This window comes from Zingiber officinale, chromosome 4B (genome assembly GCF_018446385.1).
Source record: "Zingiber officinale cultivar Zhangliang chromosome 4B, Zo_v1.1, whole genome shotgun sequence".
Classification (NCBI taxonomy): domain Eukaryota; kingdom Viridiplantae; phylum Streptophyta; class Magnoliopsida; order Zingiberales; family Zingiberaceae; genus Zingiber; species Zingiber officinale.
In genome coordinates, this window is record NC_055993.1 from 8316364 (window position 1) to 8342699 (window position 26336).

Consider the following 26336-nt stretch of genomic DNA (forward strand, 5'->3'; position numbering starts at 1 on the left):
AATTTATCTAGATTATTCGCGTCGTTGAATCAGAAATTCCTAGGACTAATTAATAGATCCCAAATATAAAAAGAAAAAACGGTGAAGATCGAATTTGAGGCGACCGATTTGGTCGTATGGAAGTTCCACCGACCAAGTAATTGCTCATCCTGAGTGACTCGACGCACTTACCGTGGAGTCCGCATAAAATTTTTACTTTTATTAGCCCTACACCGAGCAGACCAGAGAGGGTAGAGGGAGTGGCGTCAGGAACTGCTCGATGGCATCTTTCGCCGAAGCCCCGCCGGGAGATCCCAAATCTGGGGAGAAGATCTTCAAGACCAAGTGCGCGCAGTGCCACACCGTGGAGAAGGGCGCCGGCCACAAGCAAGGTCGTTTGGATTTTATCTCTCGAGGGTTTTTAATTGATCCTTGTGTGGTTTATGCTTAAAGATGATTTTATATATATAAAAAAAGAAGAACAAACTGCAACTGCGAAGAATGTTTTGTATGTGCCCTTTCTTCTATCGATTTGTCTTCGTGATGTCGTATAGGCATTTGATCCCTGGAATCAGCATCACGTTATTGTTATTTTCTATTGTTGTGTTTTGATTAGTGTCTGTTTTTGATCTCTCTCTGTCCGGAACTCACAAAGTTCTAATCCTAAACTGGCAGGGCCGAATTTGAATGGACTTTTTGGGAGACAATCTGGTACGACCCCCGGCTACTCGTACTCGGCTGCAAACAAGAACATGGCTGTTATATGGGAGGAGCATACATTGTATGACTACTTGCTTAATCCTAAGAAGGTATCTACGGTCCTTTTAATGTTTTTAGCTATCTTGGACAATTGAAGGAACAATTATGTAGCATTACTACTGAAAGGCAGAGTTTTGAAAACACAAGAACAAATTATGTAGCTTGTACTGAGTTTTACAAGCCCTTGATCTATTTCAGTGAGATGAGTCCTTGCAATCTGCTTAAGTTACTGCGACTCCTACATTTGCCTCTCAGACTTGAAACTCCATCATTGTATGTAGACTAATTCTTTGGGTGTTGAACTCCTTCAGTGTGGCCAAATGGCATATCAGATTCATGACCTTTAAGATTCCACAACCTTCAGGAGATCATGAATTAAGGTACCATCGCTGGGGGCGAGCGTATTCGCCTTTTTAAGTTTTACCGCCATGAATTAAGGTACCACAATTGGTTGAGTCAGAAATGTCATCCTAACTTGCAGTCTTAAGTTTCTATAACCTTTAAGTGATAGAGTTGATATGTATGGGCTGCTGTCTACTCTAAGCTTGTTTTCTGCATATTTAATATAAGATGATTGTTTATTTAGTAAAGAACGAGGGAAATGATTCATGATAGATTTATCCAAGCTTCTTGACTTATAAGCCACTCTTTTCAATTTAGTTGGATGTTGTTTCCTCAGAAAAATATGATAGAGGTTAATTATGGTATTAACCAATAACAAATGTGTTTTTGTTTGCAGTATATTCCTGGGACCAAGATGGTTTTTCCTGGTTTGAAGAAGCCACAAGAGCGTGCGGATCTAATTGCTTATCTTAAACAGTCGACGGCTTAATGGTTTTCTTTCAGTTGCGTTGGAAACATTTCTTTGTTTTTCAGTAAATAAATGACAGATTGTTAATGCTTGCGAGGAAGCGGTAGAGATACAAACTTTGTTTACAAAATCTGTACTGTTGTGAGCAAGCAGTTTGTTAATGCTTGTCAATTCATTTGCCATCATGTGTAGTTTAATCAGACCATTTCGCTGTCTAACTTATCTACCTGTTTGGCTGTTGTGTTTCATGCGAAAATAAAAATCTGGTGCTAATTTTGCTCAATAAATTTTAAACTAAATAATATTTAAGCTTTTTTGAGTACTTCAAAATTAATTTAGACAAATTTAAAGCATTCTCTCTTTCCTGAAAAAGAACAACGAAAGTGAAAGAATTCAATTCAATTTCAATAATACCAGCACAAGTTTCTGAGTTTGATCTACAAGATAGTTATTCAGTAATCTCTATATGTAATAATGCCTTTCATAATCATGCTGAGATTCAAAAGCATCACAACAATGTTGAACCCGATATAAAATTTTATTCAGGATCCAGTAATCTCTATATGTAACGATGCCTTTCATAATCATGCTGGGGATTCAAAAGCATCATAACAATGTTGAACTCAATATAAAATGTTATTCAGAATGGGGAAACCCAGTAAACATACTCAACAAAGTGATTCACGAATCAATTTGATTTTCATGTCCATACTAAACAGTTAGTTGAACAGTTTATGAATTACAAACAGGATGGACCTGTGCTAGTGTCATGACTAGGAGTCGTAATTCCGCAAGCTGGTAATTGTAAATCAAACTCGTGAAAAGACACTTAACAGAGATGCAATGTGATTATTTTTGAAAATTATCTGGCTACACTGTCTTCTACAAGATGAACCTCAAATAGGAACCTTCTGTTGAGGCACTAAATAAATTGATGGTTGCCAGTAGTGCTGCAGGTTCTGTAGATTTAAGCTTGAGAAAATAAGAATCATCCACCAGCTGAAAGCATTTATTGTTAGTGTTGCAAATTCTTGGTAGATATTCTAAGCCCAGTCTTTCATTAGTACTCAGCTGAAACCATAGTTTTTAATCTTTATTGCAGAGAATCATCTGCAGCAAAGATTTGCCCAATTTTAATCAGTCCGACTGGTAACCGTCTTTGCTGCTCGTGAGTCCATGTTGCAAATAACAAATAAACAAAATTTGCTATGTTCGTTCATCTGTTATTGGTCAGCATGATGAACGACTTCATGGTCTTTGAAATGTGCCAATCCTAGAATGATGTAATGTCCATTTAGATCTATGCATGGTTTAAGTTTGTGAATGATTCCAGGTTTAAGTTTACACGGGCATTTCTGACAAATGGAAGCTAAATAGCTAATTCTATGTCTGAGATCAAAAATTTTTCACCCCTCAATGTTATCAGAAGATCTGAAATCCACAATTTCAAGTTGCATAGGATCACTCATTTGTCCAGTTAATATGTCCAACACCTCGTATATTTCATGTGCAAGAGGGTTTGACCGATCATCCACCAAGAAAGGATGAAATCCATTTCCTAAATCAACCCAAGCCAAAGCTGGTGTTTTCCTAACACCCAAATCCCTCATCATTGTCCTCACCTTTGCAAGCTCATCCCAACATCCAGCAGTTGCATACATATTAGCAATCAATACATAGTGCCCCGAATTGTCTGTCCCCATCTCTAAGAGCTTCTTTGCAGCTCTTGCTCCAATCTCTGTGTTCAAATAGACCTGGCATGCTCCTACTAGAGCTGCCCACATAGCCGCTGTCGGTGGTATTGGAGCTTTATTAAGCAATTCCTCTGCTTTTGCAACCAATCCAGCTCGAGCAAATAGATCAACCATGCAAGAGTAATGTTCCATCTGTGGCACAATGCCATATGTGTCAACCATCATGTCAAAGAGCTTTTGACCCTGAGATACAAGTCCAGAGTGGCTACAAGCTGAGAGGATAGCAACCATGTTTATGTGGTCTGGTTTCATCCCACAGTCAATCATCTGATGAAACAGTTGCAGGGCAGCAATTCCTTCACCTTGAGATCCATAACCGGCTATCATTGAAGTGTATGATACTTCATCACGATTGGTCATCGAGTCAAACACACATTTAGCTACCAAGATTTTTCCAGACTTGGAATACATGTCAATTAGGGAATTCCAGAGTAGGAGGTAGAGCTGAAAATCATGCTTAGTGATGTAGCAATGGAGCTCCCGCCCATGCTGGAGGTTTGCAACACGAGCACATAGCGCAAGATATGTGACAATGGTTACGTAGTTTGGCTGAACTTCTGAATGTATCATATCTCTGAAAACGATAGAAGCTTCCTCAGCTTGGTCTGTGAGGCTGAACCCAGTGATCATTGTGTTCCAAGTAACTAAACTCCTGAACTCAGCTTTCTGAAACAAGAGCCAGGCATGCGCTATATGGTCGCACCTTGAGTACATTGCAATCAAGGCATTGCGGACATTCTCAAGCCGATCACAGCAGCTACGGATTGCAAACCCATGGAGCTGTTTCCCCAATTTCAGCGATCTGACGTGAGAGCAAGCACTAAGACCGACAACTAAAGTCACAAAGTCGACCTCTGAACCACTGCAAGTCACCTCAGAAATCAATCTCAAAGCTTCTCTAGGATTGCCCCTCTGCAAATGCCCACCAACAATTGTGTTCCACGTTACACTGTTCACCTCCAAACCTTCCGCTCTCATCCGCTCGAACAACTCGAATGCCTCCTCCCACATCTCCCGTGATGCATACGCCGACACGATGGAGTTCCACGATACCACATCTCTAATCGGCATTTCTTCGAACAGCTTCCATGCAACTTCCAATGCACCGCATTTAGCATACATCGCCACGAGCGCATTGTGGACGAACAGGTTCCACTCCATGCCGCTGCCATCGATGGTCCTGTGCACCTCCCTGCCAAACTCCAAGTCAAGCAAATCTCCGCAAGCCTTGAGGACGGGTGGGTAGGTAAATTTATCAGGCTCGACGCCTCTCTGAACCAGATCCCTATAGGCGAGGAGCGCATTGGAGGTCTGGCCGTCCCTAATGTAGGCAGAGATCAAAAGGTTCCATTGGATGACCTCCGAGCTGCCGGAGAAAAGGGCGATGCCATGGGCGTCCGGCAGTAGGCCCAAATTGGCATAAAAGGAGGTCAGCTTTGGGAGAATACGAGGGTGGTCGTGGAAGCCGAGAGTGAGGCAGAGAGCATGGAGCTGCAGGCCATGGGCGAGGGTGCCCTGGGAGGTGCAGCAAGAGAGGAGGGAGGCGAGGGGGTGGAGGAGGGAGGCGGAGAAGCAGCGGAGGCGGAGCAGAGAGAAGCAGGAGAAGGCATGGGAGAGGCGGCCTTCGGCGGCGAGGGTCTTGATGGAGGATATGAGGAGGCGGAAGGGGGAAGGTAAAGCAGAAGGTTCTTGTTGAGGCTCAAATGGCGCCGCCGGCGGCGGAGGAGGAGGAGGAGGAGGAGAGAGGATCGGTTTCGTCCTTGGATTTGGGAGGTGTACTTGGGTTTGACGTAGAGCGTTGCAGTAACGAAGGGCAGAGGAGGACATGTTCTTACGTGCATGAACTTGCGCTTTATGCTCTGTTTTATAGAGCGAACAAAAAAACAGAGACAAATAAACAAAATTAATTCTTAAAAGTTTTAAAATCAGGGTTCAGATTTAAATATGATTAGATTTTGCTAAGTTATATTATTACGTTCCTCCGTGTTAGCCTTGAAATTGATTGACGGAGAAATTAATTGACAGAGACGTTAATCCTGAAATTGATTGACAGAGACGTTGAGGATGAGCGTTTCATCTTTTGTCATCGTGAGGTATACTGAAAGAGTCTCAGATGAGGATTATCATCTTTTGCATGTGGTGTAGCAGCAATATGGATTTATCATTTTGAAGTATTACATAAGATTCTAAGTTTAGATTTAAATAGAACCTAAACGTTAGGGACCTTAAGCGTTAGAATCCCTAGCTTGTTTACTTAAAGAAGAAAGAAGGTTGTAAACAAGAATCAGAACAAAAGGTCCTGTGAATTAAAGCCTAATTTCTATAATAAAAAGAAGATTGAACTAAATGACAATCACAAAACAACAGCAGGTAACAAATTAAGAGAACATACTTCAAGTTTAAATTGGGGGAAAAGAAACATAGAATAATGAATACCAATGTGAAATTAACTCAATCATAATAGATCTTTAGATGAAGCAGTACCCACGTATGAGTATCATAGGTAGGACTCATTTGAAAGTGCTTGCATAGTTTAAGAACAATAACTTCTGCTTCAAAAGTATTTCCATACTGAAAATTTCAAACAAAATTTCCCAAATCATTCATTATAAACACAAGTAAAAGCATATGGTCCAATGCTACACGAGCATACACAGCCGGGCTATCATCTTACATATGGCACAAGCTCAACAAGATTCAAACTAAGAAAAAAGCATCATTGTTTCTGAGAAGTTTCTTGCATAGAAATCAGTACAGAATCAAAAGCACAACACTAACTTATTATCAGTTTCCACTCAGAATTTAAGCCTGTGAATGTTGAAATAAATTAATTCAGAGAACATGAAGATGCACTGTAACTGGGGGGAAATTTAGCTGGTCGCAGCATGAGAAGGTGCAAAATTTATGAAAATACTGCCAACTGTCCATTTCGGGCTGAAAGCTGTATGAAATATAAAAGAAATAAATTAGTATACATAGTTGAAAATAAACCAATTATCCCTGTACACTTTTGTTGCAATGCAATCGCTGAAAAAAAACCAGTCTCAAGAGTATTGCTTGTGCTATTGTTGGCTTGCTTTATTTCCATTTGAATCCATAAGATTCTCAATGAAACATTTCTTGTATTTTCGGTATCCAAATGGATAAACACAACTGTAAAGCAAAATTTGAATCACATGATGCACTACAATGATAGTTGTATTTCAGTATAAGAATTGAAAATCTCATGAATAGATTTTTTCTGACAAAAATATAACTAAACATTTAGAAAGAATACCCACCAGAAATACCACCAGATCAACATGGTTCACAAGAAAATGAAACGTTAAAGATTAAACATGTATGCTATCAAATGTTAAAAATAGCAGATAAATTTAAGTTCCTTTAATGTCATGAATAGCAAGAATATTAGGTTCTAGATTATTCATTAAAGTAACGTCTAACCTCTAGCAGTCCTTCCTAACAAAATTTCCAAAGCATTTCTTTAGGCTTCAATTTGAAGTTCTGCAGTAGAATACTCCAATTTGCTCAAAAAGATAGCAACAGGATTGCCAGGTGAAGGTGGATTCTGATTTAGCAATGAGTTGTATGAACCAGCTCTGCTTCGTGCAGCAGCATCAGTTGCAGAAAGGATTTCAATATGATCAAGACCAAGTTGTCTCTTTATCAAGTCACAATTCTCTTCAAGAACCTGAATTTCACCAAAAGGCAGTTTCAGATCCAGAGCCTGTGGACCAATTGATAAAGTTTCATCCTTCTTGAACTTAAGAAAAGGCATGCAAAGCTTCTGGATCTGCTTAAAGTTTGCAGCCTGCCCAACAACACTCTGTTTTAATGCTTCAAGTATCTCTTGATCAGGTGCAAAAATTTGTGTCTCAGCGTCATATTTGCTTGTGAGTATCCTCAAACATTCTTCTTTCCACCCATCAAATTGCTCATTGACATATATAAGACCCACTGTTAATTTGTTTTCTTCTGTTGTAGGAATTACAACACCCTTTTTAGCCTTCTTCAAACTAGATGATTGCTTTTGGAGCAACTTCCTCATTAATACTATCGTGTCTTGCAAGTACTTGTTAGCAATCTTTAGAGTAAGATCAGGTGCATCAGACAAAGGCCAGCCAGCATTTACAATAAAACCATCATTCTTTAGAACATTATGCCAAACATGTTCAGCATAGTGTGGACAAATTGGAGTAATGAGCCTAGTTTGAACATCCATGAAGCGCCACAGCAAGTCGCGGTTCATACCTACTGGCCCACAAGACAACCTATATTCATCCCTAGCAGCTTGCAAGTCATAGAAACCTGTCTTAAGAGCTTCTCGGAACATAAATTTGTTGTAGCTCTGTTCAGTCGATTTGATTGCAATATTTATTTCATTGGCAAATACAAAATCAGCATAAGTATTGGGTGGACCAGCACGTAAAGTAGACTCAGAAGCCAATACTTCTTCCATCCAAGCAATTTCCTTAGTAAGCCTTAATATCGCAGCATTTGATGTTTCAAAAACAAAATTTGCATCATCCATTCCATCCCCAGCATCTGCAAGGGAAAACCTCGTGGCATCAGAGGAGAATTCCTCTATTGCCTGACGAAGAGTCCTGAAATTTCCAGTTGACTTGGACATCTTTTCAGAGTTCAGCATAAGATGTCCATTGCATCGGAATCCACGAGGCCAATGACATTCAGACAACAGCGCAGTATGGTTATAGATACTGAAAGTGAGGTGGTTTTGAATAAGGTCTTTACCAGATACACGAAGATCAAATGGGTACCAATAGTCAAATTCTTGCTTCATCTTGTTAAGAAGAACCACAGGGACATCTGATTTTGGCTGAGGACCTCCACAAAAGATATAATCCCAGACATCATCAGTCATTTGATCTGGCTTCACAGAAGAATGATCAGATCCATACATGTCACCGCATTGCAATAGATGAGCAACAGTATAGAAGGCCATGTAGAGTGTTGAATCTGAAAGTGATTCGACTAGAAATTGCTCATCCCAAGGAAGGCGTGTACCAAGTCCAAAAGATCTGGAACATGCCCACTGATTAAGCCAACTTAGTGTATGCTCAAAACCATTTCTTGCTTCTTTATAATACAGGTTCATCTTGGCCAAACAATCCTCTGCCTTAGCCTTCCACTCAGCCTCACCATAGGTAATGTACCATTGATCTGTGAGAGCCACGACACACTCATCACCTGATCTGGACATTACCTTTTTCTCTGGTTCACTGTACATCACTGCATCTCCTGATTCTAGCAGTTTATTCCTAATCATAGGCTTTGCTTCCTGGACCTTCATTCCTTTAAAGTCATCTACCAGCATTATACCATCAGTAAATCCTTTCAAATAGGTTAACTTTTTTGCCTCTGCAAGTTTATCTTTGTCATTCTGACTCCTGATCTTAAGATCGAGACATACTTTCTCAGCAGACTTATCTCCAAATTCTGGAATATTAATAATTGGTATGACCTCATAAGGAAGAACCCACTCATCTTTAACCCCAAACTTGGATCTCAGAGCAGGTTTTGATTTCAAATCTTGTAAAGCCATATAGTCATCAGGTGAATCACTAGGGACACTTGTAACAATCCCCGTTCCTTTATCAGTTAAGATTGTAAGCATGGGAAGTGAGTATATAATTTCATTAAAAGCAAGAGGAGACCTCAAGGGCAAACCAATAAGATCATGACCAGAGAGCTCAAGTAAACAAGTTGGCTTCTCTGGAACTCGTGACATCTTTTGATACGCAAGATTCAAAGCAGCACGTTGTGTTATAATGAAAACATCATTTTCATTAATCTCAAAAGCCCCGTATTTGCCATCTGGAAGCACCCATGCATTTGTTTGCCCATACATTGTCTCAGGTCTCAATGTTGCAGCTGCTAGATATACCTTCTTTCCTTCCAAAATTTTAAATTTTGATGTAAAAGGAGGAAGGACTTCCATCTTGATCAGAACATAATCTTGTGGCTGAACACCCTCACCAGAAGCTCGATCATGATCTGCACATGGTTGGCCATCCAATGGAGAGTATATTGTATACCGCATATCCTTCACAATCTTTCCTAAGCTTTTCAACTTCCTCATTTGCCATCTGACAAAGGAGTCATAGTAGGGGTTCGTGTCTGTCGTAATAAAAGAACGCCTCCAGTCACAGCCCAAGCCGAAAGCTGTTAGATCTTCTTTAGCTAGAGGCGGAAAATAGCTTAACCAACAGTATGGATCTTGGAACTTAGCAATTTCTTCATTTGACAAACCAAGAGACTGCATAATTTCCCACTGAGACTTATATCCACCTGATTTTGCAGCAGCCTTGGACTTCTTGCTCTTAAATTTATCAGGGGCGGCAACATTGTCATTTTCAGGTTTGGCCTCCTCAATATCTTCTGCATTAGAATCCTCTTCTAAAGAAGGAAAAACAGGAGGATTCCCATATAATTGAACCTCTCGTGCAAGCTTGTCAGCTGACGCCTTGATAGGCATTCCAGTGCAGTGGAAAGCGAATGGCAAAAGGACATTACGACCACATAACCTGTGGTAGGCAGCACCAAATTCAAGTTTTGATAGTGAAAAGGCATGACCTAAATGCAGCATGCCATTCATGTACGGGTATGGAAAATTTCCAAAGAACTTCTCGCCCTCCTTAGGTGGTTTACTGCCAGCATCTGCCTCAAAAACCTTGTGTTCTTCCCATCGCTTTTGCACCTCTGACTGTATCTTAAGTAGTTGGTCCCTCCTAGCAAAGCTCCTACCTTCCTCAGCATTTGAAGTCATTTCTCTACATACAGCAGCAGGGCTTTAAAATGTTAAACGTTGAGACAACGACTGTGTTCTCACTCTTTGCAATTCAATCAAAATGCAAGAAATTTCCAAGTCAAAGAACAAAGAAGACAATACAATAGCATAACTATTGATAGCTAATACACATTTTGCACTACTGCAGTCATGGTAGTTAACTTATTGAAACAAATACCGAACATAATAAGTTTGCTTAACAAATCTAACCAGAAGAAAAAAAGGGCAAAAATAACCCCTGTGAGCTTAGGGAAAGGAGCATTCTTTTGCTTGGTCTAATATACAAAGCTACCTGCTTTTTAGCACAAATTACTGTTCAATAGTAAATAAAAATATTGTATCGCCAAGAAGTGAATTTTTTCCTCCTCAAAATTTTCAGCGAGCAGTGCATAAGATAAGGCACAGCATGGCCGATGATAAAAAAGGATAGAACTGCCGTCAAATTTCCGCACCAAGGATTGTATCATAAATACAAGCAATCAACATTGACTACAGAAAACATTCAACATGTGAATCAGTAAAATGACCATTTTTAAGTACCACAAATCAAATCGAACAATTACAGAGTATCTCAAACACAGGGAAGAACAATTCTGAAACATAATAAAATTGTAGAACAAAACGCACCTATACACAATTAAATTCCAGGATTTAAACCAAGGAGTCGGTTTCCAGCGGAAACGCCAGAGGAGTTGCGACGGCGCCAGAGAGACTTTGCGGCAGTGGTGGTCTTTTTTTGTCTAGGGTTTGCTATCACGTGACCCGTTCCGGTCCAGAGAAACTTAACAAACTGAACCCGAATTGGTTCACAATCGGTTCAGAAAAAGAATTAGTGCAATTCATCTCCCCTTCAGACTCCTTACCCGTGGCCACCAGATTTAGTTGTGGAGAGGAGAGCAAGACGAGAGCTTGGCGATGGCTCTTGCGCTTCTCCCAACCCTTTCCTCCTCTTTCTCTCCGCCTTCATCTCCCTACATTCATCGTCTTCCTCCCTTCACCGCCTCATCCCCTGCTTCTTTTCACATTGCTACCTCGCGAGGCAGTCTGAGCCGCACCCGCCCTCTCGAGGCCGTCTCGGGGAGCGGAGCCGGCCTCGTCGAGGCGCCAGCCGGTGGGAACGGGGACCCGAAGGAGATTCTCGGATCCTGCGCCACCTGGAAGTGGAAGGAGTTCGATGTCAACTACCTTGTAAGAGGCGCGGGCCCTCCTCTCCTCCTCATCCATGGCTTCGGCGCCTCCATCGGCCACTGGCGCAGGTCGGGAGAGTAAAAAAAAAAAAGAGAGTTAAAAATCCCATCTTTTTCTCTATTAATTCCTTGCTATAGATTTTCTCGATTACCTGATTTTTCTTATGTTTAAAATTGATAAAATCTGATATATAAAAGTTAAGGAGTTTAAGAATCGGGCATCTTTCATCTTCATGATCATATTCGAAAACGAGAAGAGCATGCCAATGAGTGCAAAAGGCAATAGCTCAGACAAATGTCATCTGGTTGCACTAGGGAGTTTACTTTGCTCGATAAGGAACTTCAAAATTCATTCAAATTCGTTGCTGACTCATTTAAACCAGTTTTTTGTTGTTTCGAGGTTCAATTTATAGTTGCAACATAGAGAATTCTGAAAGTAGTTCTTTGTAAATATTAATCCTCTATATTTCAATACCACATTATAATAACTCCACGAGTCAAATGTGCTGTGCCAATAGATTTATTTTTTAGCTCTTTCCACTGGACTTCAGGAATATTGGAGTATTGTCAGAGAATTATACAGTGTATGCTCTTGACTTGCTCGGATTTGGTGCATCCGAGAAGCCACCAGGTTTTTCATACACAATGGAAGGCTGGGCTCAGGTACCTTTCTGCCTTTTATATCCATGTTCATCTTACCAATATCACGATTCTTTGGATGCTTATAGTTACCAGCATGTTTCTCAAACAGTTGATTTTGGATTTTTTGGACGATATTGTTCAAAAGCCTACTGTGCTTGTCGGAAATTCAGTTGGAAGTCTTGCATGTGTGATTGCTGCTTCCGGTTAGTATTGGCTTTAGATTGGCAATTCCCCTTGGCATTGTGTGAACTTTCTTTCAAAGTTTCTCCTATGCAATAGATGTAGGATATGCGTGTCCAATGGTGATTCTTTGAATTGTAAACCAGAATCCACTGGAGGTCTAGTTCGAGGTCTTGTACTTTTAAACTGTGCTGGTGGCATGAACAACAAGGCTATTGTTGATGATTGGAGAATCAAGCTGATTTTGCCTTTGCTTTGGTTATTTGACTTCTTACTGAATCAGAGACCAATTGCTTCAGCTCTTTTTGATCGGGTTAAACAAAGGTACCGTTGTTGGATGGCTTTTTTGTTTCTGTGCAATTTGAAGATTGAAGTTAATCAGTACTTGTTGACAAACCAGGGAGACTCTTAAGAATATCTTACTTTCAGTTTATGGAAACAAGGAGGCTGTTGATTCTGAGTTGATTGAGGTACAATTTTTTCCATTGACCAAAATCTTTGCTACTCATATCATATGACGAGACCAAAAAACACCACACTTACAACTGGTTCAACTCAGTCCAGTTTGAATTGTTTACTAATGCACTTGTCATACCATGGACACAGATTATCAAGGGACCAGCAGATGATGTCGGGGCTCTTGATGCTTTTGTTTCTATCATCACTGGACCTCCAGGACCAAATCCTGTGTCGTTGATGCCAAAACTTTTGATCCCGGTATTGGTTTTATGGGGCGATCAGGATCCATTTACTCCTCTTGATGGGCCAGTTGGAAAGTACTTTTCTTCTTTGCCCAAGGAATTACCGAATGTGCAACTGATCGTTTTACCAAAAGTGGGTCACTGCCCTCATGATGACAGGCCAGATTTGGTGCATGAGAAGCTCCTCCCTTGGTTAGCTAGTCTTCCATGTTAAATGGAGGCATTCACTGATTGCTTAGCGCTTGGCGGCGAGCTCAATTTCAGAGGACGTCAGATAACAAGAAGCACAGCCACTTCTTTATCTTGGTGCATTGTTCCTGTTATGTGAATATTTCTTGAAGATGATACCTTGAATATTGTTAATACTATCAGACTCTAGTCGTTAGCTTCATCTGCTTTCATTTGAAGATCGTAGCAAGTTAGACTGCAAAAAAGATTTTGCCTTTTTGTTAAATGATGTATTTCCATTGTTCAAGGGCATTGAACGTATGTACACCAGAGAGTCTGTATCAACGTTTGAATTCAACAAAAAATCTTCCATTATTATGTTCCTTTGCTAAAAGTATTTACTGTCGTTGACCTGCTATGATCTTATGTTCAATGAGTCTCACCCTTGATAGGACTGACTCTAGTGTTAGAGTCAGTCATGAGTCATATTATTTTCGTTCATATCACGAAACAAAAAAAAAATTAATGACAAAAAAAACTCAGAAATAATGATAATGAATCATGATCATGAAAAGTGCACATCTAATGTTAAATTTGTCTCCGAATGCTTTAACTTAATTTTTCCGCTTGTCAAAATAAGAGGTTTTCTTTTCTCTTAAGAATAAAAAAGTGCAAATATTGGGGCATAAACAGGTCACTTAGTAGAGCAAAAGGAAATTCCATCAGAATAATATTCATGGAAGAATTTCTCTTTTAGAAATTAAGGGTGAGTATCAAAAGTATTCTTTAAAAGAAATTCTTTTTCTAGAGTTGAAATGTTTCTTCTACTTATCTAAATTATCATTCAAATGATATATACTTTTTTCGACAAATTACTTAAACACGTACTATTAGAATATATTTAGGTTTTAAAATTATTAAATCATGTATCTAATATTCATTTTACCCCTCTTAATGTTCTAATTAATTAGTAGAATTGTCAAATGATTGTTATAGTATAGCAATCAATTGATAAATCTATCAATCGATTGAGATTGGTGGAATTTAACTCAATCAAAAACGAGTTGAAAAAATTACTGCTCTCAATATAGTACGTCAAATTAATATTTGAGAGTATGAATATAATTAGAAGAACTATACAAACATATAGGATTTAGTTTCATGTTATTCTAAGATCTCTAAGTCCATCAACTGATTTGGTCCACTCAGAAATCAAATTTGACACACTATATTAAGAGCAGTAATTTTTTAAACACGAATCAACCTGATTCGTGTTCAAAAAAATGTTGTATGGCCTGTGGAAAGTATGCTTGAGAGTATGAATATAATCAGGAGAATTAAACGAACACATAAGACCTGGTTTCATATCATTCCGAGCTCTCTAGGTCCATCAGCGATTTTAGCCAAAATCGGCTTATGAATCTAGAAAGCTCGAAATGATATGGAACCAAGTCTTATGTATTCGTCTAATTCTCTTGATTATATTTATATTCTCAAACATTATTTCCATACATCATACTGAGAACAATAATTTTTGAAACACAAATCAGATTTTTTTTTTTTTTTTTATCTATTGTTATAGTATAACAATCGATTCAAGACATTATTTTGTTGATGAACAATGTATGAATCGATTGTTACACTATAACAATCGATTCAGAGGGGCATAAATGAAATTTAATACATGATTCGGTAATTTTAAAACTTAAATATGTGATTTAGGTATTTTTAGAATTTTAGCTATGTACACGATTTAGTAATTTATTGTACTTTTTTTAATAGATGGAGCACTTTAAATAATATTAGAGCTTTGTGATTCTGAAAAAAAGTAGTTAGTGAATAGAGGGAGCACTTTGAATAATATTAGAGCTTTGTAGCAAAAAAGTGATTACGCTCCTCATAGATGTCCCTCACAGTCCTGTTGGTGCAACCATAGGTCAAGGTTGACCTGGTTGACCTGACTCGAGTTGACCTGACTCGAGTTGTATTTTGATGTTTGACTTAGGAAGATTGTTGGTGCAACCTTAGGTCAAAGTTGACCTAGTTGAGTTGTATTTTGATGTTTGACACTCGTGGAAGAGTTGTATTCTTGATATGGGACAAGAATAGATGTTTGGGAGATTATTGGTGCAACCGTAGGTCAAGGTTGACCTGGTTGACCTGATTCGGGAAAGAGTCCAAGTATGGAGACTTAGCAACGGAAAAAGTCCAAGCAGGGAACTTGGCACTGGAAAAGTCCAAGCAGGGAGCTTGGCACGCGAAAAGTCCAAGTGTGGAGACTTGGCACGGGAAAAGTCCAAGTATGGAGACTTGGCACTGGAAAAGTCCAAGTATGGAGACTTGGCACGGAGAAGTCCAAGCAGGGAGCTTGGCACGAGGGAAAGTCCTAACTGGGATGTTAGGCAGGTGGAAAGTCCTGGTGAGTGAAACCAGGCAGTGGGAAAGTCCTAACTGGGATGTTAGGCAGTTGGAAAGTCCTGGTGAGTGAAGCCAGGCAGTGAGAAAGTCCTAACTGGGATGTTAGGCAGTGTGGAAATCCTGGTGAGTGAAGCCAGGTGAAAGTCCGGGTGAGTGAAGCCAGGCAAGGGAAAATCCAGATGGATCAGGGATGATCGGACATCTGGTGTTGAGGAAAGTCCAAGTAGGTCAAAGGGATTGACCGGACACTTGACACGAAGAGAAAAGTCCAAGTGGGTCAAAAGGATTGACAGGACACTTGGTGGAGAGTCTTAGCAGGTCAAGGGAGTGACCGGATGCCAAGCATGATGTACCAACAGGTCAAGGTTGACCGGATGTTGGTTTGGGAGACTTGGGACTTGGTTTGGGCAAAAACCAAGCTCTGGATCGGTCTGCAGACCGATCCAGTGATACGTTTGTATATCTGATCGGTCTGGTGACCGATCTGATAACAAACAGAAGGCAAAGCGCATCGGTTCTGTGAGCTTACTGATCGGTCTGGGGACCGATCAGCATGAAGCCTGATCGGTCTCCACGACCGATCAGAGACGCAGCCAGAGAGGTGGGATCGGTCTGTGGACCGATCCAGCTGTGGCCTAATCGGTCCACAGACCGATCAGGAAACGAACAGAAAGTTGGGCAACTTTCTGTGAAGCATTCTGATCGGTCTAGGGACCGATCAGCCAGGGCCTGATCGGTCCCCAGACCGATCAGAAGGGGCCTGGACCGATCAGGGTGGAGCCTGATCGGTCCACGTTCGACCGTTGAGTCACAACGGGTCGCTCCGTCTTTTCCGCTGGCTTCTGTCTTCACTGTGCAGGTTCGCAGGTTATAAAAGGAGATCAAGGCTTTGGTGCTAACTCTTCTTTTTCCTTCTTCCTGTCCCGAAGTGCTGCTGTGCTTGAGCTTTGTTGAGCTTCTCCAAAGCTTCGCGTGAGCTTCCGGCTGGATCACCTGCTGTTGTAGGCGCTTGGAGTTGTTGCTTCTTCCAGTCGACGAGAAGGCAAGATTGTTTTTACACTTGTATTGTCTTCTGCTTTCTTGTATTTCTTGTACATTCATCTTGCTGTTGCAAGAGTATTGTGGCGAGGTTTCTCCACCCACAAGGAGTTATTTTTAGCCGGTTTTCCGGGGACTCATCCACCGACGGATTGACTGGACTCGTCCACCTTACGGACACGCCGAGGAGTAAGAGTTCATCTCCGAACCTCGTTACATCCATCGAGTTTGAGGTTTGATCTTCTCACCGTTTCCTTTCTACTGTTTTATTTCCGCTGCTAACTCGATTTGTAGAAAGAAAACGAATTTGGGGTCGGCTATTCACACCCCCCCTCTCTAGCCTCCGTACGAAGGATCCTAACAAGTGGTATCAGAGCGAGGCCGCTTTTCGACGGATCAACACCCGGGGGAGCACGGGCTAGAGATGGATCTCTATGGAGAAGATGTCACGATTCAACCCTTCTACGAGTCTCACGACAACTTCACATATTGAAAGGTAAGAATGATGTATTTTCTTAGGACTAATATGTTAAATTGGTTTTGTGTACAAGAAGGGTTTTCCCCTCCGATGGATGAGGAAGGAAAACCTATCAAGAAGAAGGAGTGGACGAAAGAGCAAATCCGACAATCTAAAATCAATGACGAGGTAACAAAAATTATTGAATTTGCTTTACCTAATAATGTTTTATGCAAGATAGATAGGTACAACAACGCCAAGGAATTGTGGAACAATTTGGCAAAATTTCATGAAAAGGAGCCTAGTGAGCCAAGTAGCTCACATCATGGAGGAAGCGAATTGGGAGTTGAGGGCTACTCAACATCCAAGGAAAAAGAGGAGGAGAGCTCTTGTTCAAGATCGGAGCAAGAAGAGGCATCTACCTCCGGAAGGGATGAAGAAGAAAGCTCATCTACATCCACAATCCTAGGTAACTCAAACACTGTGATTTCAAGCAAATTACACATAATGTGTTTTGAGTGTAGGAAGTTTGGGCACTACAAGAGTAAGTGTCCAAAGAGGGTTAGAAAGACTCCACCGGCACCAAAGGTCAAGGAAGCCGGAGTCCCGACATGCAAGAGCAAGAAGCACATGGTGTGCTTCCAATGCAAGCAACGGGGACACTATAGGAGTCAATGTCCAAGGGGGAGGCAACCTCACAAGGACAAGAGGCCAAACACATGTAAAGGGGGAGCTAAGGCAAACCCTAAGGTAACATTTAAAGCTCATTCTTGCAATTCTAGTAGGATGCATGCTAGTAGTCTTATTGCCATTGTCAATAATGATAAGCATGTTAATACTAGAAATCGATACATGTGCTTAGGAGCCAAGCATGTTAGCCTAGATAAGAATAATTCTAGAAATGCTAACCCTAGAATTAACTCATCTAAGGCTAAGGAAAATCTAGATAGAAATCTCAAATCATCTAGACACATGCCTAGGAATGCCTCAAAGAAAAATGATAAATCAAAACTTGAGGTATTAGAGAAAGAAAATCAAGTCTTGAGGTCAAGACTTGACTCTCTAGAAAAGGCTCTTAAGGATTTGACTCTAGGGTCTAGGGGTCAAAAACCCAAGTCCAAGGACAAGAAAGGTTTGGGTCACAAACCTAAGTCCCAATTGGTCAAGCCCACTTATCATAATGTTTCATTCGATTATGGAACAAAACCTAGGGCTATGAAGACCATTACCAAGGTCACAAGGGGAGTCACCCCTATAGTTGACCTTGATGAGACCCAAATGACCAAGGCTTTAAAGCCTAAGAGGGTCATTAAGAGGGTTGCTAGGGAAGTTATCCCTAGTGAATATTTAGTGAACCCAATGAGCTCTAATAGGTATTGGGTTCCTAGAAGCATCTTCTCTACCCCATAGATGGGTTAGAGAGTGTCAACTCCGATTAGAAGGGTAGTTAACCCAACTTTGAGGAAATTGACACTCAAGGAGCATTTTCAAGATTTTGAGAACTTTTGAAAATGAAATGGAATTATTATTTACTCCTTGGAAGAGTAAAATGTGCCATCATGGAAAATGATGATGTTAATTTCAATTGGCACAATTTGAGAAAATCTAGAGAACTCTTGAGGAAAAATGAAACATGCCAAGATTTGAGGATAAATTTGATCTTTAAGTGGCATGAATGAATCTAGAGTTCAAGAAGTGTCAAAATTAGGATTTTGGCATATTAGGGCAATCAAGGGTTAAAGCTTAAGTATTAGCTAAGACTAAGGATACTTAGATAGGTAATCTAGGTATGTCTTATTCATGCTAAATCTTGCCATGATTGTTTGCCCTCACATGTCATGACATCATATTTAAGTTAATCTTTTGAAATGTCATGATAATGCTTAGGTTAGTTTTATGTCATGTTTAGTTAAGTTTCATACTTTATGCCATGACATCATGACATTGGCACATGTTTTCATTTATGATATTATTTCATGCCATGTCATCATCTCTTGCATTAATAATCAATGAAATTGATTTAAGGATAAAAAAAAAACACATTTTGATATTGAGATCAAATTGGTGTTTAGAAAATGCATGAGAACTTAGCCTAAGATGACCTAAACCCATATCTCACATCAAAATTGACTTGGATGTGTTTGATACACTTTAGATGTGTGTGAGATATTAGGATCATGAGTTAGGATCAAGGTGCATAGTTCTTGTACCTAGATGAGCCTAATTCAAGAGATTGGGGATCATAGGGAAAACTTGTGTACAAGTCATGTACATATAGTCCTAAGATTATGGTCCTAAATTAAAGGATTTAAAATCATTTTAAAATTGATTTGAAAAACCTTGATGAAGCCATCCTAGTGATAGCATTCATCATTGAACATTGTGATACAAAGTTTACTTAACTTTGAACTATTTCAAAGTCTTTTGAACTTTGTATCAAGATTGAAAAATGGAATCTATTTTCTTAGAAAATTATTTTTCCTTGATAGTATATGTTATGAGGAATGTATCCTCAAAATTTCACAATTTTTAGAATTTTATGGAATTTATTAGGGGTTTCTGAATTTCGGGAAAAGAAAAATCAGAAATCCCTGTGGTCAGAGTCTGGATCGGTCAATCCAGGGAGGGCTGGATCGGTCACTGGACCGATCCAGAGTGCTGTGGATCGGTCTAGTGACCGATCCAGTGAGGTCTGATAGCGTGTCAATGTGCTGAAATTCGACTGGATGTCTGAAATTTCGGCTGGAATTTGGGTTTTAGATTTCTAAAGGTTTGAAACTCTCCAAGACATTGTTGGTGCAATGGTCAAGGGGGAGTTGACCTTTAGGGGGAGTTTTTACCTAATTGTCAAGGGGAGTTGACTCTTGGGGGGAGTTTTTACTCCTTAAGACTTTTGAGGATTAGTGACATAGGATTGTCACTAAGTTGATTGTTGAGTTTAGTATCAAGGGGGAAATTAAGAGTTTCAATGAAAGGTATGGGACTTTCATTAGGAGGAAACTCTTGACCTTGATTCTCTCTTTTTGATGTGTGTCAAAAAGGGGGAGAGTGTTGGAGAATGGGAGAATGTTCTAGATAATGTTCAAGGAAGAACATTGAAGAACATTGGGAAACCTAAGTTAGGTTATCGGATTAACCTAACTTGATTATGGTTTTGTCAAACATCAAAAAGGGGGAGATTGTTGGTGCAACCATAGGTCAAGGTTGACCTGGTTGACCTGACTCGAGTTGACCTGACTCGAGTTGTATTTTGATGTTTGACTTAGGAAGATTGTTGGTGCAATCTTAGGTCAAAGTTGACCTAGTTGAGTTGTATTTTGATGTTTGACACTCGTGGAAGAGTTGTATTCTTGATATGGGACAAGAATAGATGTTTGGGAGATTATTGGTGCAACCGTAGGTCAAGGTTGACCTGGTTGACCTGATTCGGGAAAGAGTCCAAGTATGGAGACTTGGCAACGGAAAAAGTCCAAGCAGGGAACTTGGCACTGGAAAAGTCCAAGCAGGGAGCTTGGCACGCGAAAAGTCCAAGTGTGGAGACTTGGCACGGGAAAAGTCCAAGTATGGAGACTTGGCACTGGAAAAGTCCAAGTATGGAGACTTGGCACGGAGAAGTCCAAGCAGGGAGCTTGGCACGAGGGAAAGTCCTAACTGGGATGTTAGGCGGCTGGAAAGTCCTGGTGAGTGAAGCCAGGCAGTGGGAAAGTCCTAACTGGGATGTTAGGCAGTTGGAAAGTCCTGGTGAGTGAAGCCAGGCAGTGAGAAAGTCCTAACTGGGATGTTAGGCAGTGTGGAAATCCTGGTGAGTGAAGCCAGGTGAAAGTCCGGGTGAGTGAAGCCAGGCAAGGGAAAATCCAGATGGATCAGGGATGATCGGACATCTGGTGTTGAGGAAAGTCCAAGTAGGTCAAAGGGATTGACCGGACACTTGACACGAAGAGAAAAGTCCAAGTGGGTCAAAAGGATTGACAGGACACTTGGTGGAGAGTCTTAGCAGGTCAAGGGAGTGACCGGATGCTAAGCATGATGTACCAACAGGTCAAGGTTGACCGGATGTTGGTTTGGGAGACTTGGGACTTGGTTTGGGCAAAAACCAAGCTCTGGATCGGTCTGCAGACCGATCCAGTGATACGTTTGTATATCTGATCGGTCTGGTGACCGATCAGATAACAAACAGAAGGCAAAGCGCAGTTCTGTGAGCTTACTGATCGGTCTGGGGACCGATCAGCATGAAGCCTGATCGGTCTCCACGACCGATCGGTCTGTGGACCGATCCAGCTGTAGCCTGATCGGTCCACAGACCGATCAGGAAACGAACAGAAAGTTGGGCAACTTTCTGTGAAGCATTCTGATCGGTCTAGGGACCGATCAGCCAGGGCCTGATCGGTCCCCAGACCGATCAGAAGGGGTCTGGACCGATCAGGGTGGAGCCTGATCGGTCCACGTTCGACCGTTGAGTCGGTCACTCCGTCTTTTCCGCTGACTTCTGTCTTCACTGTGCAGGTTCGCAGGTTATAAAAGGAGATCAAGGCTTTGGTGCTAACTCTTCTTTTTCCTTCTTCCTGTCCCGAAGTGCTGTTGTGCTTGAGCTTTGTTGAGCTTCTCCAAAGCTTCGCGTGAGCTTCCGGCTGGATCACCTGCTGTTGTAGGCGCTTAGAGCTGTTGCTTCTTCCAGTCGACGAGAAGGCAAGATTGTTTTTACACTTGTATTGTCTTCTGCTTTCTTGTATTTCTTGTACATTCATCTTGCTGTTGCAAGAGTATTGTGGCGAGGTTTCTCCACCCATAAGGAGTTATTTTTAGCCGGTTTTCCGGGGACTCATCCACCGACGGATTGACTGGACTCGTCCACCTTACGGACACGCCGAGGAGTAGGAGTTCATCTCCGAACCTCGTTACATCCATCGAGTTTGAGGTTTGATCTTCTCACCATTTCCTTTCTACTGTTTTATTTCCGCTGCTAACTCGATTTGTAGAAAGAAAACGAATTTGGGGTCGGCTATTCACACCCCCCCTCTCTAGCCTCCGTACGAAGGATCCTAACAAGTCCGTGTCCAGATTATATGAAGGGAGGTATATCATGGGATCAGTTTATAGCCTATCATCAAGTGACTAAGGGATGGGAGAAGTTTTTTCCCTAAGGCATGCGTTCACCAAGAATTGATCTCTTTCCCATTATAGCAAATTTATTATCCTTTAGCCAATTAAGCACCCGATAGAGACAGTATTAGAGTTTTGTTATAGTAAAAAGTGATTATGCTCACTCCAGACGTCTCTCACAATCCGTCCCTAGGTTATGTGAAGTGAGGTAAATGACTCAAAACCATCCCAAGAAGATTCACTCAGGAATAATGAAGATCCACTCGGAATTAAAGATCCACTCAGGAATAATTAAGATCCAATCGAAAATGAAGATCCACTCAGGAATAACGACAGTCACTCCCTAAGAAGATATACTCGGGAATAATGAATATCCACTCGGGAATGAAGACAACCACTCCCCGAGAAGATCTACTCGGGAATAATAAAAAATTTTAACTCCTATGCAGGATTCATACTCGGGAATGTTTATACAATGGTACTTACAAATGAATCCATTTTTAATGTCTTTAACTATTACCTTGTTAAATGTAATTTTCATTTTTCAAGGACTTAGGAATTATAAATCTCATTAATGATTGTTTGACTTTTCTTGGAGGATTGTTCTGAGTTCGCTATAAAGGCTCCTTTTTTGTATGGTGAGGAGGATGGTTTTTTAGATTAAAATATGTTTGAGCTTTTACGCTTGTGAGAAGAATTTTCTTCTCGTATCCCTCTAAACTCTTTGGTGGATTTCGTAGAGTGGTGAGTTGAGAGCCCTGCCTTGTGTTACCTCTTATTTCTTATATGTTTTGTGTGTCAAATTGGTATCAGAGCGAGGTTTCCCGATTCCCGATGGGTGGTCATAGAAGACAAGGGTCAAATGGTGATGATCCGGTAGCTTGTCAAAGAGACCTTCATGATATACAGTTGGATAACTTCAGGAGACAAGTGCAACAACTCGAGCAACGCCTTGTGCATGGTGAACCCGTGAATCGTGATGTTGAGGGTCATGGTTCAGAGGATGATTATGCAAATCATGATATGGGTTTTAATCCATTTCATGGTCACAAAGATGATGATTCCACTGATGAGACACCTCAAGGGCGGGGACATCAAAGGAACAATGTTCACGAGAAATCCTTTGACTTCAAAGTCGACATCCCATATTTTGATGGAAGTAATGACCTGAATAAGTTCATCTATTGGCTCAACTAGGTTGAAAAGATCTTTGAATTTGGAGAAATTTCAAAAGATCGCAAGGTAAAATTGGTTGTCATCAAGTTGAAGAAATATTGCACAAAAAATTTTTAACAGATAATTATTTTTAAGATATGTTTCTCAAGTACCATAATTTCAAGCAAAAAGATCTGTTAGTAGAAGAGTACATTGTAACGACCCAATTTTCACTATTTCGAGTTCCAAATGTCTATAAAAATATTTGGAAATGCTTTTAAAATATTCTAGAGATTTTAAAAAAATTTTAGAGTATTTTTATGTAATTTTTGAAGTTCGTTTGATATTTTTACCAAGAGGAAGAAGTTTAAAAAAAAAAAAGAAGAAATATGTTGAAGCCAAGTTTTGAACCCACAATCTCAACCCGAGCCGAACCTCAGCCGAAACCAGCCCAACCAACTGAGTTACACGATTTTTGTTAACATTATATGAAGCGAAATATATATATGCAGTAGCTGGAATGTTTGAAATAAATTGGAAAAAAAGGGGCGCGGCTGAGAATCGAAGCACAGACCTGTGGCTTCGAGCAAAACCCAACAGACCAACTGCGCCAGCGGTCAGTGTTAATCAAATGTGTAGCGACAAATATATAAGTTATAGTTGGAACCAAAAATAACTCTAGTTATAAGGAGAGGATTTAGGTTTCCCGAAACCTAATTTCTTTCTCACCTCTTCTCACGCGGCGTCGGCGATTCCTCTCGGGCAAAAACGAAGCCGCGGCTAGGGCTTCGTCTCCGGCGGCCGGCGAGCACTTTTCTCCAAGAGCTCTTCACACCGTTGAGATCCTCTCGTCGAGGAGAGGTTGTGGGCACGAGGAGGAGCCGAAGGTCGAGCTACCGAAACCCTAGAACTTCTCTTTCTCGGTTGTAAGTTCAAGAACAGCGAGGTGAGTTGCTACTCACCTGCAGTAGGATAGCTCCGAGATTTGGTTTCCTTGTTGCCGAGATTTAAGGATTTTGGTTTTATGCTATTGCCGTGAGTTAGATTTCTGAGAGTAGTTTTCGGACTTGTTCTTTTTGATTGTTGAAGCATGCTGTAAGGAGTTTTGTCTTTGAAGATTTCTGTCGTGAGTGTTCTATAGGTTATCGCTTGATTTCTAATTCTTTTTGGAAGTTAGAATGTTGGAGCTATGTAGCCCTATCTTTGCATGATTGTCTATTCCTTTGTATCGAACAGGCTAGTAGTTGTTTGAATTGGGTTTATGCTCGGTGGATTTTTGGGCTTTTCGTTGTTTAGAATTGCAAAGTACACCCTTCCATATGACCCTATCCCAGCAGGTTTTAGCTTGAGTTGGAGTTGCTGTGCAGGTTTGGTGGTGTTATTAATCCTTAACATGTTGCTAGATTTTGTGTTGTTAATTCTTTGACACAGATTTAAATTCCTTCTTAGTGTAGTTTAGCATATCAGTGCATTTTTGTAACCACGAACAGCTTTACTAGAGCTTAGAACAGCCCCTTTGGAGCTTATTCTAGTTCAAGTTTTCTTTGAGCTCACTGCAGAAACGTACAGCTCTATTAGAGCATAGGACAGCCTTTCTTTTTGATAACTCAGCAAGTTTAATTTTTAAAGTTTCAATTCGGCAAGCTTGATTCCTTTATTTCGCAATTTGTTGTGCAGAATGGTTGCTAGGGATTTAGCTGAGTAGTTAGTGAACATCGAGTTTAAGTAGAAGAAATATCCATTTTTCTCTAGCTCATTAGGCATGATCTGGTATAGAATTCAGCCTAGTTTTCTTAGGTGTATATATGCCTCAATAGTTTTCTCTCGAGGTAGGAATGTTTGCAGAATTTTGTAACATTCACAGTGCAGATTTGTATTAGTCTTATATGTAGATTTTTTCTAGTTTTCATTTGCTATTATTGAGCATGTGCAGTTTTTAATTGCTATGAGTTAAGCATGATCAGTTTTCTTTATTACTAGATACACATGAGCAGTTTCTTTGGTTTTATTTGCTATTTTAATAAGCATGAACAACCATGTATTCTAGTGGGAAAATAAGAGTTCTATCAAATTCTTTTAGAAGCATTAACAAGTAAAAAGAAAGAAAAAGAAAAGAAAGAAAAGGCCAAGGCCTTAAGTAAATCCAAAAGTCAAGACTTTAGGGATTTTGGCACATAAGATGCTATTAAAATGCCCAGGCATTTAAAGAAGGAGTAATTTAAGATAATAAGTATTTTACTTTTTAAGAGGAGGCTAGTACCCGACTTCCAAGGTTGTCGTTAAACAAATCCAGGTGTCCAATTCCAAGGTCTTGGCCCTGATAGACCAAGGTCTGCTCTTTTAGGATTGGCGGCTCGCTACCCCAACCTATTAGGGAACGCGCATAAAATGGTACTATGCCTGAGCCCAAGAGAAGTTAATTATTATTTTCAAGTATTAAAGTATAAATTTTAAACAAGTGAAATAAAAGAATAAGATTAGAGTAAATGAAGTAAGTTTCACTTTGTTTTAAAGATCAGCAAGTTTAGCTTTCTTTTATGCTAGCAACTTTTACATGTTTAGTTTTTTACATGTTATTTATTTGCTAGTTGATGAGCATGTTTTGCTTTATATGTTAGCATTCCAGTTAGTTTGCTTTCTTTATTAGTTTATGAGCATGAGTAGTTATACATGTTATCTTTTCTGTTAGTTGATTTCTTTGCTATTTATGAGCATGAGTAGCTTTACATATTAGCATTCAGTTTTAGCATGTTTTTATTTGTATATATGCATATCGAGTTTTTGTAAGTTAGATAGCGCTCACTAAGCTTTATGCTTATAGACTGCACTTTCTCCTACTGCAGATAAAGAAAAAGGAAAGTTAATATGAAGGAAGGCGACAAGGAGATGCAAGAGGGGTGTGTGATGTCTGCACTATGGAAGTCCTAGGGATCCTTGCGAATAAAATAAATTATGATTTGTTTTTTGAGTTAATTAAGTCTTTATGTGTTAAGGAAATTTGATAACTGTTTATAAGGACACTTGATACTGTGTTTGCTATTCAGTTGTGGTTGTGGATTAGTTTTCCTTTATTGTTGCTGAGTTAGATTTATTATATTGCGTGGTTGATTTTTATGTGTTCCAGCCGCTTGTGGCTGAATATATATACTGCATGTATTGTTGAATATGGTCACCGGTAC

The 26336-nt window shown here is 40.2% G+C and overlaps 4 protein-coding genes across 5 annotated transcripts; 2 read left to right on the top strand and 2 right to left on the bottom strand.

Moving 5' to 3' along the window:
* Positions 1-87: 87 nt before the first annotated feature.
* LOC121977360 (cytochrome c-like) lies at positions 88-1754 on the top strand. 2 transcript variants are annotated; one of them, XM_042529944.1, is made up of 3 exons: positions 88-371; positions 655-788; positions 1050-1100. In XM_042529944.1, exons 1-3 carry the CDS (start codon positions 260-262, stop codon positions 1083-1085), a joined length of 282 nt encoding a protein of 93 aa, XP_042385878.1. In that variant the 5' UTR covers positions 88-259; the 3' UTR covers positions 1086-1100. The 2 variants fall into 2 exon arrangements, with proteins under 2 accessions (XP_042385878.1, XP_042385877.1); XM_042529943.1 differs by lacking the exon at positions 1050-1100 and adding an exon at positions 1478-1754 and having other exon boundaries at positions 91-371.
* A 341-nt stretch (positions 1755-2095) lies between these two features.
* Positions 2096-5134, bottom strand: LOC121974648 (pentatricopeptide repeat-containing protein At1g71490-like). Its single transcript, XM_042525801.1, has one exon. The coding sequence runs from the start codon at positions 5128-5130 to the stop codon at positions 2956-2958; it is 2175 nt and encodes a 724-aa protein (XP_042381735.1). The 5' UTR covers positions 5131-5134; the 3' UTR covers positions 2096-2955.
* Positions 5135-5881: 747 nt separating this feature from the next.
* Positions 5882-10891, bottom strand: LOC121974649 (leucine--tRNA ligase, cytoplasmic-like). The gene is made up of 3 exons (XM_042525802.1): positions 10739-10891; positions 6748-10094; positions 5882-6244 (listed from the first exon to the last, which is right to left on the bottom strand). Exon 2 carries the CDS (start codon positions 10088-10090, stop codon positions 6788-6790), a length of 3303 nt encoding a protein of 1100 aa, XP_042381736.1. The 5' UTR covers positions 10091-10094; positions 10739-10891; the 3' UTR covers positions 5882-6244; positions 6748-6787.
* A 92-nt stretch (positions 10892-10983) lies between these two features.
* LOC121974650 (uncharacterized hydrolase YugF-like) lies at positions 10984-13367 on the top strand. The gene is made up of 6 exons (XM_042525803.1): positions 10984-11367; positions 11850-11961; positions 12050-12143; positions 12267-12444; positions 12521-12590; positions 12727-13367. Exons 1-6 carry the CDS (start codon positions 11027-11029, stop codon positions 13033-13035), a joined length of 1104 nt encoding a protein of 367 aa, XP_042381737.1. The 5' UTR covers positions 10984-11026; the 3' UTR covers positions 13036-13367.
* Positions 13368-26336: the final 12969 nt, after the last annotated feature.